The 13,235-nt window shown below is 33.5% G+C and overlaps 1 protein-coding gene across 1 annotated transcript; it reads right to left on the bottom strand.

The window, feature by feature from the left end:
* LOC104749056 lies at positions 1,127-3,385 on the bottom strand. The gene is made up of 10 exons (XM_019237499.1): positions 3,318-3,385; positions 3,149-3,214; positions 2,933-3,059; positions 2,667-2,833; positions 2,557-2,604; positions 2,157-2,226; positions 1,785-1,862; positions 1,521-1,683; positions 1,351-1,433; positions 1,127-1,242 (listed from the first exon to the last, which is right to left on the bottom strand). The coding sequence occupies exons 3-8, from the start codon at positions 3,038-3,040 to the stop codon at positions 1,639-1,641; spliced, it is 516 nt and encodes a 171-aa protein (XP_019093044.1). The 5' UTR covers positions 3,041-3,059; positions 3,149-3,214; positions 3,318-3,385; the 3' UTR covers positions 1,127-1,242; positions 1,351-1,433; positions 1,521-1,638.

Raw genomic sequence — 13,235 nt, 5'->3', positions numbered from 1 at the left:
ATTAATTTGTTTTTATACGATTTTATATATAGAAATTTGGGACAAAATTATAGTATTTTAGAATTGAATGTGGTGATTAATGAGATTAAGTTGAATATGTCCACCTGTAAGTTGAATATATCCACCTATAAATAATGTTGACCCCTATTCTCAAGTTAGTATCACCAGCAACATAAAAAGATGCACCTATTTGCTATGCTCATTTGGCAGCTGCACATATACAACTGTGATGAAATATGTCGAGATGTCATGGAGTGATCACCAAATCTGGAGCAGTTCCTATGCCTCCCATCATCCCATGCCACAGCTGAAAGATAAGATTGTGACCTCTACGTTCTTTTGCTGATGGAAAACAGTCTAAAATAGCTGACTTTTTTAAAGTTTTTATGCTTTATAAATGTCTCTCCCCCTCTTTTTGTTTACTTTTCTCTCGGTTCAATACTTCTTATTTTATTTTTGGTCTATCATTCAAATTCACAGGGTTATATAGCTTCACGGGTTTGGATTAGTATTAATGTAAATTTGAAATATCATTATTTTGGTAGTACACAATTATTCATTAAAAGTATTTATCAATATTAAAATATTAGACATATTTAATTAACTTGATTAAATTATGATTATGTAAAAGTAAATTATTTCTCTGTATACTACGGGTTAAATCCTAATATTAACTATCAAAATACACTTATACAATTTTAAACACTAAATAAATTAAACAAAAATTAACAAAAAAATGCAGCTTATAATTTTCATATTTTAGTTTAAATATATCTTCTCGCGGTATACCGCGGGTTAAAATCTAGTAATGATTTATGAGGAGAGCAACCAACGTTGTTGAACGTTGTTGTGTGTGTTGGATAAAGATATGGCCAAGCCATTGCCATTGTTGTACTACTTATTTACGAATTATAAATGTCTCTAGAATGTCTCATTTACGAATAAAACCCCATATTTAATAAAACCCCATGTTTCTTATTTACGAATTACGTTGTGTTTCTATTTACATATACGTTTTAAATGAGTAGAATTGAAATAACAAAAAAAAACGTTTTTGTTAAATATTTAAATTTAACACTTAAGTTTGACAATATAATTTTTTATTAATAGAAACGTTTTTGTAAAATAAAATTCTTTTAGTTGAAATAACAAAAAAATATTCAAAACATGATTTTTGAAAAAATCATCCTGAGGCGAGTCACGGTTGTTCTGAAACTCGACACCATAAACGAGAGAGAGTAGCTGCCATTAGTTTGTTACACATAGTACAAAAGAAAACGCATCAAAGTCAGAGATAGCATCTTTATTTACGTCCCATCAAGATCAAACTAAAAGACGACTATTACGAACCTGCTAATACCTCTCTTGGGATCGATGGAGATCATTCAATCAATCGAACGATGATATGCTTTCAGCTCTGATCAATCTTAGTCCTATGCATAATGTAATGTTGTTGCAGCGATCATCATCAGAATTCACAGTCTCTGCTAAAGACATTCTCTGGAGAAAGTACTACTTACAATGTCATCTTCAGACATGTGCATGTCAATTTGACATATGGTTTCGATTTCCCGAGGAATATCATCATCAGATGAAGAAGCTGCCACGACCATATATGTACCTTATAGCTGCTCTGAGTCAACGGTTCACATCAGTTGCCTTAAGGGATTCCATATCATATTCCTGAAAGTGATTCAATTAAATCCATCCTCATTAACATAAATTTTTTAACACTTAGCTTGCATCATCATATACCACAATTGCTAGAGGAATTGGATGCATACCTCCAATATATTTATTGAGATGGCAGCAGCAGCTATGGCTCTTTCTTTCAGCAAAGAGTCCAGGCAAAGACATGACATCTGTTAAAGGAGCACCACTTGATGATCAGCAGATTCTTCTCCCCCTAGTGCCCATCCCACCAAGTAATTAACTAGAACTACCATATGTATATATAACTTTTGTCTCTCCTCTCTGTTTGTGCATCCCTCCCTAACTAAGTAACTAACACACAGCTTCTATATATATATATATATATCTTTGGTTCTAGTACTAACAGAGTCGTATGCTTTGATGATACTATCGAATTAGCAATCTACAATCTTTGCGACACAGAACATGCAAATAACAAAAAAAGAAATTATTGCAAAAATAACCTTCCTAAGACTTATATAGCTCTGCTGCTGTCTTCTACATCGTTGATCATGATGCCTCAGACCAATCCTGCTGAGAGGGAAAACTGTTAAGGAGTTAGGGCATCTCCAATGGTAAACATGTAAACAAATATGTTAGCATTATTTCAAATAGATAAAATACAAATTCAAAGCTAATAACTTTCATAAGATACAAGTGGAAAATATACCTCCAATGGTAAAGATCTTAATTCAAACGTTCTTAATTATTTTTCAAAAACTTGCTTTAAGTACAAGTAAAACATGAATTTACAATCATGTTCTTCCTAATCTTAAATCAGTTTGTGCTTCAAAAAAGATCTAAACAGAGGGAACTACTTGTGGAGTATTTACGTTAAGAGTGCAAAAAAGAAAAAAGGCAGACCTTTTTGGTCTTCTTGGCAGCATCTTTGCGTTTGTCCATGTCAGATCCCTGAAAAAGATACAAAGGATTAACTATTGCTCCATTACGGCAACTTGTATAAGATTTTGGACCAGCTTGACGAAGATTTTCTCCTCGGTAGTCTTCTTGTTAGAAAGCTGTTGCATGGACTCAAACACTTTGGTGTCAACTTTTCTTTCCTCGACCTTAGTGGCTTGCGAGCCTTCTTCTTCTCCTCCAGAATTTTCTCATACTCTGGAAACTCTTCCAGAGACATCTCCTATTACAACAAACAATATGAGTTTTTCTAATTAGCAAACATGAAAACTTTACATAAGAGTTCATAAGATATTGCAATAGCTGTAATCGATGACGGTACCTTGTCTTCAGCTTCTTTCTGTGCTTGCTCTTCGGCTTCTTTGGTTGCATCAGCGGTTTCATCCTCACCTCCTTGCTTCTCAGCAACAGGGCTCTTCTCAACCTCCATGGTGGGTTCCTCAGTAGCTCTAATGTATCACAAATATTAGTTTTTAAACAGCCTAGAGAGTTCAAGACATATGGAATGGAAAATTAAACTGAAGACCAGGATGCTTACGGAGCAATGTCATCTTCAGTACTTCTCCAGTTTCCACGACCACCACCCTCACGTTTTAGATCAGTACTAAACAAAACAAAACAAAAAGATCACAAATATTAGAAGTTAAACAACAAAGCAGTAACCAAAGTAGTGGACAGAAGAAAGAAGAAAAAAAAAGCTTAATTACCCACGACAAGTACCGCTACGGGATCCAAAAGCTTTATGATTCGGAGATGAGCAAGACAGCAGCAAACAAAAATTTCAGAGATAGGAAACTCAGAAAAATAATAAAGAAGCATCAAAATAGCCTAAAATTTCTCTAAGACACTGCAAAAAAAGATCAATTGCGACCATTGTTCTTGATCAGTATGAAAAAGGTCACACGAAAAGTTACATGGATTCACATATACATATACAGCATCAACTAACATTAACCTATAAAAAAACTTAGATTCCACAAATTCAAAATGTATATACACAGAGGTTCTTCCAATTCGAAATTTATAAACACTGATTCCAGATCAAACAAAGCACAGATCTAATCCAAATCTGCTAAAAACGAAATCAATACATATTAGTACTTCCTCTATCCTCCAATTGAGCTAACGAAACATTCTGCTACGACGAATTCGTAAACCCAAGAGACCATCATCCTCATAAGAAGAAGAGCGGTGACGCAAACCTCTCCCACGCCGCCGTCTCCTCCGCCTATACTCAACAAAAACACAAGCCATATGTAAACCACACTGAAACCCATAACCAACAACCCAAACTCTCAACGGCACGTTAGGTCTCTCGTCACAGCTAAGAATCAGAACAGCGACATCGATCGCAACAAAAAGCTAGATTCTCCCACCAAACTCCGATTTGCAGATGATGACCAGCGGATTAGAGAGAGTTCCTTCTCGATTCTCCTCTAAAATCAAATGAGATAGATCAAGATCCCTTCTGTCGCCATCGGAGATAACGAGACATCGCGAGAGAGAGAGAGAGAGAGAGAGAGTGAAGAAAACAAAAAAAAATCAGGCGCAAGTTTTTTTTTACCATTTTACTCTAAAACGCTACCCATTCACATGTAAACACGTGGCTGTAAGATATAAAAATTTATTAGCTTAAGATATACTATTTCTTAGCATAATGACCATTTTTGATTTATTTGTTTTTCCCATTTTTGCCTAAGATATTTTTGCTTACATACTCCCATTATAAATCAAACTTTATCACAAAATCTAAGATTAGTAAATTATCAAAAACACAATAACTCTTTTAAAGAGAATCAATCATCCGAGATTAAAAAAAAAACGTGATAAAACCGTAAGACGACGAAACTGAGAAGCTCACGGTGGATTCTAAAAAGAGAAGAGAGCGATCCAAAGGGTGAGAACATAGAAGAGCAGAGGGATCTCGTACAAGAGTCCGTTATCCTTGTCAGACATTACTACGCCTTTTGAGATGATATGCAATCACAACATACAGTAGTAATAAGCTCTCATGGCTTTCAAACAAAACAAAAAAGGAAATTTTTTGATTGCAACGGTCACATAAACTTAGTTTTTAAGGAAATTTTAAGAGATCTGTTTCTCGTATTTCCTTTTTTTCTTTATTATTAGTCGTCACAACGGTAACAAAATGTATTTACCTTTTTACCGTTTACAACCGTCATCTTCTTTTTTATCCCACGACCCACGTCACGAGAGGTGAGAGGTGAGAGATGAGATAATATGATTTGAGTTTAATAGTATAGTTTAAGGTGAATGCCCATTATAGCTGTTCGGTCCATTATCTTTCTTCTTCTTTTTTTTGTACGTTTTTTTTTATGCCAAACAATATAATAAGTAACCCTCCCATTTATGAGCTTTGGCCTTTGGCTAGAATTGATGGATATTTACTTAACTTTTACCTTTTGATTTTTGACAGTAGTAACAAAGTTAATAGGTAGAGAAATCTCATCAAAAAGAGAAATTGAATCGTTGTTTGTTCTATTTTCTTTTTGTGTCATCTGCTAAATAATATCATCGTAATGCCATGTTTTTTACTAGCATAAAATTCGTATAGCTTCTTCCTTGAGAAACAAATTCAAAACTTCTCAATTCTTGAAACGCCATCAACATGTGTTGAAAATACTGGTATGGTTTGACTATTTCGATAAAAATATTCATTGCGTCTAAATTTTTGGTGGTATTGTTCAACTGCATCAAAAGTATTTGACTACAACATATACAAATAATCTACTAAACTAACATGGATGCATACCGATCACAAAATCAGACCCATAAACTGCATAATACGATCACACAAAAAAACAGAGAACAAAACAGTTTAGTACCACCTAGTAATTAAATCTGAGATTGATGATTAGTCGGGAATTAAAAAAATGTAAGCAGAGTTACTAATAATTGATGATTTGTACGTTGGAAGATTTTTAATACATGATTATGTAAAACTAGTCATTTTGATAAAAAGAAGATGATACATTTGGTCTTTCGAAAGTAATAATAATCCAAGCGGCTGAACATCTGTTGTAAAGTAGATGTTGTTACGGTGTCCAATTTGTCCGTAGTCTTTTTCTTTTCCCCTAAAAGTATATTTTTTATATAAAAAAAGGGATGCAAGTAAAAAATGTAGAAATACTTTATTTAAAATACTTTCATTCCGTCCAATAAAAGAATTGAGATTTGATTGGGGAATAGACAACACACACACACCGTCTCTAAAATACGTCTTTTTAATTCTTCTTTTCGTCGTATCTAGTACTATTTATTAGGAACAAGAGAGATACACACACCTTTGTTTGAGAAAAAAAATATATATTGAACAAAGAGACTTTTTTTTTTTTTTTAACAAAGGAACAAAGAGACTATTATTATTATTATTATTATTATACATACAATGCAACACAAATACACAATAATAGTCTTTTTATAAAGAGTAATATATATTGAGGGATCTTTCAAGGGATCCATGCCAACAAATTAAGCGGATATCTTCTTATTAGTATTGTATTTGATTGACAGTTTGACTATTTTTTTTTGTCTTGGGCAAACGGTGAAGTCGGGTTTTTCGGATCGGGTCTTTCGATTTTGAGGTAATTTTAGGTTTGAAAAAATTTAACCGAATTTAACCGAATCAGATTTCGGTTCAGGTCGGTTGATACTCGGTTTATACGGATCGGTTATCAATTTTTATTTGTCTTCCGAAATTAACCGAAACATTTCAAATTTCGGTTAATTCCACCCGAAATTACCTAATAAAAGAGCCAAAACAAGTATAAATACTTGACAATTCCTTGTCTTACATCTGGGAACCATTACATACATTATGATAAGCTAGCATTACATCATATGTAAGCTAGCAAAGTACCAAAAAATCATTAGAGACCATTACATAAGCTGATAAGCTAGCATTGCATCAAGTTTAAGCTAGCATTGTACCAAAAAATCATTATAGAACCATCAAACACGTTAGTCGTTACACATAAGCATGCAACTCCACATCCAGAAGTAGTCAAAAGAGCAGCTTAGATGAAAGTCAGTAGTATCCCAGTCCGTTGTTAATTAGGCTTTGCTTATCGGCATCAAAAAGTAGTCAAAAGACGCAGCCTCTACCTACCTACGCATCATGAAAATTTGAAAACCATAACAAAGAGTTAGCGAATCTGATAAAGACAGAAATCAAACAAGAGTAGAGACTTAGGTAGTTAAGCTTGGTAAGGTTTTGATTTAGACTCTTAACAGTTCAAACCTTAATAAACTAAACCTTAACTATGCAAGGGAAAAGTAAAGAAAACATACCAAACTCCCATTATGATGAATCATGTTGGAGCTGCCGCTGAATTCCTTTCATCTACACAAGGAAACAGAATCATAAGTACCTAAGAGTTTTATAAAGCAAAAAAATTAGAATACATGAGACTTAATTTTACTTACCAAGAGATTCAAGAAACTCAACTTCTTCCAGCATTTGCAACAAGTTTGCTATTTGTACTTCTGATTTATATGAACACCTTAACCATTGTTGGGTGCATATCAAAACCTCAACCATGTAAGGAGTTAAAGAACTCCTATAAGGGTCCAACACTCGGCCACTTGTACTAAAAGCAGACTCAGAAGCCACTGATGAGACTTGAACTGATAGAACATCTCTAGCAAGTTCTGACAAGATCGGAAACTTCAAGCTATTGCACCTCCACCAGCTCAAAACATCATAAGGCAACCCCAAACTATTTTCAGCTCTTACCTCGGTTTTTTCAGACAAATAAATCTGCAACTCACTGCAGCCATCTTCAGTTCTCCTTAAGTCAACCATCTGATTGTAAAGTGTGTCCATCCGCTCACAATCTTCATCATCCGACAGGTCACACATGACAGACGGGTCAGACATTGTAGGAGCTTCGTTGTATACTGCTTGGCTCAGCCTGGAACTGTAATCCTCATACAACTTCTTCATTGCCAATTCTATTGAAGAATTAAGGTGCTTACTCTCTATGGTGTCCTTACCATATAGCTGATCGAAGCAGAGGGAAGCAAACTTCAACTTATTGCGAGGATCAAAAACACTTGCCATAATCACTAGAGGATTCATGTTATGCAATCCATCCCAGTATTTCTCGAACTTATCTCTCATGATATGAGCTTGCTTTCTGATCTTTTCATCGGAGCTGCCACACTTAGCAATGAGACTCCTCTCGATGTCCACAATTTCACTATAACATAGTGTAGAAGTGACTGACTTTGAAGCTGAGAAGGTCAAAGTACACTTGTAGAAGATTTTCAGAAACTTCACCAATCTTGAAACTTCCTCCCAATCAGAATCAGCAGGTGGTCCAACTCTCTTTTTCTTTGTCTTCTCCTCTATTTCCTCAAAATAATCACAATAGAGTTTGTCTTCAGCCGCCATCTTCTCAAACGCAACTCTCAGCTTCAAAGCAGAATTTAACATAAGATAAGTCGAGTTCTAACGTGTGATAACATCTAATGGCAAGCTACCTCTATTGACTTTTCCTGTTTCACACCTCATTGCAAAAGACCTAAGCCTAGAAAAAGATGATCTCACATACTTGATTGCATTTCTGATGGCAACAATACTCGGATTTGACTCTTTCAAACCATCTCCAACAATCAAATTCAGAATGTGTGCACAGCAACGCATATGTAAGAAATCCCCATCTGTAACTAATGCTTCTCCTCCTCTCAGCCTTAACTCATCTTTAAAAACATCCAGCGCCTTGTCATTACTCTTTGCATTATCAACTGTCACTGTAAAAACCTTCTCAATACCCCATTCTTCTTAGCAATCCATCAGTTGTCCTGCAATGGTGTCGCCTTTGTGGTCAGTGATAACCTTAAAGCTGAGAATCCTCTTCTGCATTTCCCACTGAGCATTGATCCAATGAGTTGTGATCACCATGTAGTTGTAAGAGGTTACAGGACTTGTCCATAGTCCGTAGTCAGAGAAACCCGTTGTTTCTCAACCCCAAACAGATTCTTCAAAGCAGCTTTCTCTTGCAGATAAAGTCCAACTATATCTCGTGTACAAGTCCTTCTCGAAAATGTCTTGTAGAGAGGCAAGACATTCGAACAAAAGCGTTTCCAGCCCTCATATTCGACAAAGAAGAATGGCAACTCATTTACCACAACCATCTCATTAACTGATCTTCTAAATACCAGCGGATCAAACTTGATTACCTTCAAATTCCCAGCACTATCACCACTTAGAACCTTCTGTTTTTCCTTGTCATCATAATCCTTGTACTGCTTGCAGATTTTTAAGTGGCCTAACATCAAACTAGTGCCAATGGTTTTTGAATCGCAATTCATCTCTTGACCATAGTACTTACAGTAGCTCTTTGTGGGTTCGTCATCCCTTTGCAGAAAATGCTGCCATACAACTGATCTTTTAGAATACTTCTTATGTGGTCTTGGTGGCTTAGCAGAAGCAGATGCTGGTGCTTTACGCGTCTTTCCAGTTTCAACCTCTTCAGTAACCTCAGGTTCAAGCAGCGGGTCTTTCTCATGGTGTTCTTCAGACATCTACAAAAGTTACACAAAACTGGATTATCACAAATATAATAGACAAAGACATAACAAGCAACACAAGAATAATAAAAAAAACAAGACATAACAGTCAATACCAGACTAATACAAAAACAACACAACTATAATACACATACAAGACACAACAATAATGGTTTTGTATGTGTATTATATTTGTGTTGTTTTTGTATTAGTCTTGTGTTGTCGTGGCAAAGAGTAATCAAAGTACCTCATGGCAAAGAGTAATGACAATAATAGATAATAGTTGTATATATAATACACATACAAGACACGACAATAATCAAAGTACAAAACATTTGACATATCTCTGATTTTGAAGTTTAGAAACTCTAAAATAAACCCTAACACTAAATGGTTACACTTATACAGCTACACAATACAAGGAGCATAAACAAATTACAAAACAATAAGAAGAATCGATCAACTCTCATTTGGAAGTTTGAAAACAATCCTTAAAACCTAAAATGCTATAATAGATACTAGTACTAATACTAATAGATACACATAAACAAATAAGAACAGTAAACAAAGCACAAAACCCAGATTAAGTCATCTTAATTTCAGATTTTGAAGTTTAAACCCTTAACTCTAAAATTTGACAAATCGATTTGGAGAATTTTAGGTTTAAGGGTTTAAACTTCAAAATCTGAGCTGATAAAGATTAAGAAAGAAATTATACAGAAAAGAAACAAACGAAGAAACGATTAAGGAGAAAGAAGAAGAGCTTTACCTCTAACAAATTCTCTTCTATGGATTGAAACCCAAGTCTTTCACAACAACAGAGGTTTCAGAAAATAAAAGAGATTGTAGAAGATGAAGAATTGATGAAGGAGAAGAAACGGATGATCTTTGCTTACTGACTATTTGATTATGTCGGGAAAATGAGAACTTTGCTCGCTTTAACAAGAGACGAAGGCAGAGAAACAAATAGGCACGATTATTAGATAAGGTTAGTAACTCATTAGCTTTATATAGGAAACCAAACATAATCTCGGTTTAGGTAAAACCGATCGGTATCCGATTACCGATCTGACTCGACCCGACTTCCGAAATTGCAAAACATTCTCGCTGATCGGTTGCAGCTCATGTCTGTACTCGGTGCCGAGAACCAAATTCGTCGGGTTTCTCGGGTCGGTTTGTTCAGTTCGACCCGTTCGCCCAGGACTAATTTTTTTGATCGATAGAGAAAATTGTAAAAAGATTTGGAGGTACTCATTTAGCTTTGGAGGTTCCTCAAAGGGTATAATTGGAATTTGCAAAAAATGATATACCTTCAACTTGAGCCGCTTGTTGTACATAATATAAGAAACAAAAACTTCAATCCTAGATAGTTTTGCACATGTTTGAGAGAGAGAGAGCCAGAGAGACTGAGAAAACAGAAAAAGGAGAAAATGGAGAGAGAATGAGAGATCCAGCAAGTGTCGGTAGAAAGAGGGATGTCAGAGTGGAAGTTCAAAGTTGCTAGCATCTGTACACTTTTGGTTCTTTTTGACCTCGGCTTAATCGGCTATCTATTTGGAGAACCGGTCGCTTACGCAGTTGGTACCATCTTCACTTGCATACTTCTTCTTTTGGGTTACTTGGGGATAATCATATACCACAATTGCTAGAGGAATTGGATGATGAAAATGGTAGTCATCAAATTTCATGATGTATTATTATTATAATACACATAACACAACACAACACAATAATGAGTAATATATATTGGGGGATCTTTTAAGGGATCAATGCCAACAAATTAAACTGATATCTTCTTATTAGTATTATATTTGGTTGACGGTTTAACTACTTTTTTGACCGATAGAAAAAATTGTAAAAAGACTCGGAGGCTACTCATTTAGCCTTGGAGGTTACTCAAAGGGTATAATTAGAATTTGCAAAAAAAAAAATCTTCTCTATATATTAGTATAGATTCGCTAACGTTACTAGTTTATCTTTTCCAAAATTAAGAAAAAATATAGCTAAGTTATCTTTCTTTGTTACAAATTTATTATTTCCTCACTAATTTATATAGTACTTCTTTTGTATCACAATAGATGATGTTTTAAAATTTTTACATTAATTGAAAAAACATTTAATGTTTAACAATAAGTAGATTAGGATTTTTACATTAATTAAGAAAAACATTTAATGTGTTGTTGGATAAAGATATGGCCAAGCCATTGCCATTGTTGTACTACTTATTTACGAATTATGATGTAATGTCTCTAGAGTTGTCTGTCAAAAAAACTTCTATTTACATATACATTTTAAATGAGTAGAATTGTCTTATCAATATAACATATTTACACTTAAGTTTCAAAATGTAATATATAGTTTAAAAATACATGTAAAGCCTTCCAACACCAAAACTGCTTATCCATAAGATTAGATAGGATGTTAAATACGGTTTGTTCTTAACGTATTTATTAATTTTTTAACACTTAGCTTGCATCATCATATACCGCAATTGCTAGAGGAATTGGATGCATACCTCCAATATATTTATTGAGATGGCAGCAGCAGCTATGGCTTTTTCTTTCAGGAGAGAGTCCAGGCAAAGACATGACATCTGTTAAAGGAGCACTACTTGATGATCAGCAGATTCTTCTCCCCCTAGTGCCCATCCCACCTAGTAAGTAACTAAAAATACCATATGTATATATAACTTTTGTCTCTCCTCTCTGCTTGTGCATCCCTCCCTAAGTAACTAACACTAAAACACAACTTCTTCTATATTTATATATGCGTTTGAACAATCTCTTTGGCTTTATCCACTGCTCCTTTAAGACCCTTGTCTGGATTCGTTAGCACAATCAATCTCTTTGGTTCTAGTACTGAGAAGAGAAGAGAGCGATCCAAAGGGTGAGAAGTGAGAAGAGAAAAGGGATCTCGTACAAGAGTCTGTTATCCTTGTCAGACATTACTACGCCTTTTGAGATTATATGCGATCACAACATACAGTAGTCATAAGCTCTCATGGCTTTCAAACAAAACAAAAAAAGGAAATTTATTGATCGCAACGGTGAAATTTTACGAGATATGTTTCTCTTATTTCCTTTTTCTTTTTTTTTATATGTATAGTTAAGTAGTAACATACATGTTTTTAGATTTTATCTTGTAACATTTTAATATTGAATATGAACCTCTCTTATTTCATTAAAACTCTCTCAATTCCATTATATAAGAGTTTTATAATATTTTCTTAAATTTCTATATACAATTTTTATTAATATAACAATTTATAACTATTTGAATTATACAATATATTTCCTATTGGTAGAAATTTTATAAATGACATAATATTTTTTGTTTATTAATCTTTGTGTTTTTACCCAAAAACTCTTATAGCATACGAAGTACCATTTAAATATCTATACCATCATAATGGACAATATTTTAAGTTTAGTTACACATTTCATCTTAATGCATAGAAATAAATATTTTATATCAAACACAATAAATACATCATATCAAATCTATATCTTAGTAAGAACAGAAAATATAAAGAAAAATTAACAAAATATAATTTGCAATAAAAAAACTCAATCAACATTATTTAAGATATATTTGTTATGTCGTTATATCATAAGTACTAATTTTACCTCATGTCATAATCAATTTTAATGAGTAAAATTTATAAAATAAAAACATATATAAAGATACAGAGAAATTCTCAATAACTGAAGTTATAATTTATAATTTCTTTTTCAAATTATCTTATGTTTTGACATATGCATTACAAAAATACATGTGTTAAAATTATAAAATTAAACATTAAAAGTTACTAATATTCTTGAATGAATTTTTTTTAACTGAAACATATTAATATTTGAAAAATTTTTAATCTATGTAATCGAAAATAAATTTCATCGTTAGACATTCAGTTTAATAATCACATTTAACTATATATTTCATCGTAAAACCATAATTCACTTCTTCATGGATTAGTTAAAAATTTTAATAACAAAAATAATATGAGCACATATGAGATAATATGTATATTGATTAGTATTTTAAATTTAACAATAAAAATAATCAGTAAAAAAATCAGTTAACATCGACAAAAT

This window comes from Camelina sativa, chromosome 16 (assembly GCF_000633955.1).
Source record: "Camelina sativa cultivar DH55 chromosome 16, Cs, whole genome shotgun sequence".
Taxonomy (NCBI): domain Eukaryota; kingdom Viridiplantae; phylum Streptophyta; class Magnoliopsida; order Brassicales; family Brassicaceae; genus Camelina; species Camelina sativa.
This window is presented reverse-complemented; position numbering and strand designations above follow the sequence as displayed.

Coding starts and splice junctions, on each gene's coding strand:
- LOC104749056 (XM_019237499.1), bottom strand. CDS start 3,040: ATGGAGGTTGAGAAGAGCCCTGTTGCTGAGAAGCAAGGAGGTGAGGAT. Junction 2,834..2,932: donor AGAAAGAAGCTGAAGACAAG/GTACCGTCATCG, acceptor TTGTTGTAATAG/GAGATGTCTCTGGAAGAGTT. Junction 2,605..2,666: donor AGAAAATCTTCGTCAAGCTG/GTCCAAAATCTT, acceptor TATCTTTTTCAG/GGATCTGACATGGACAAACG.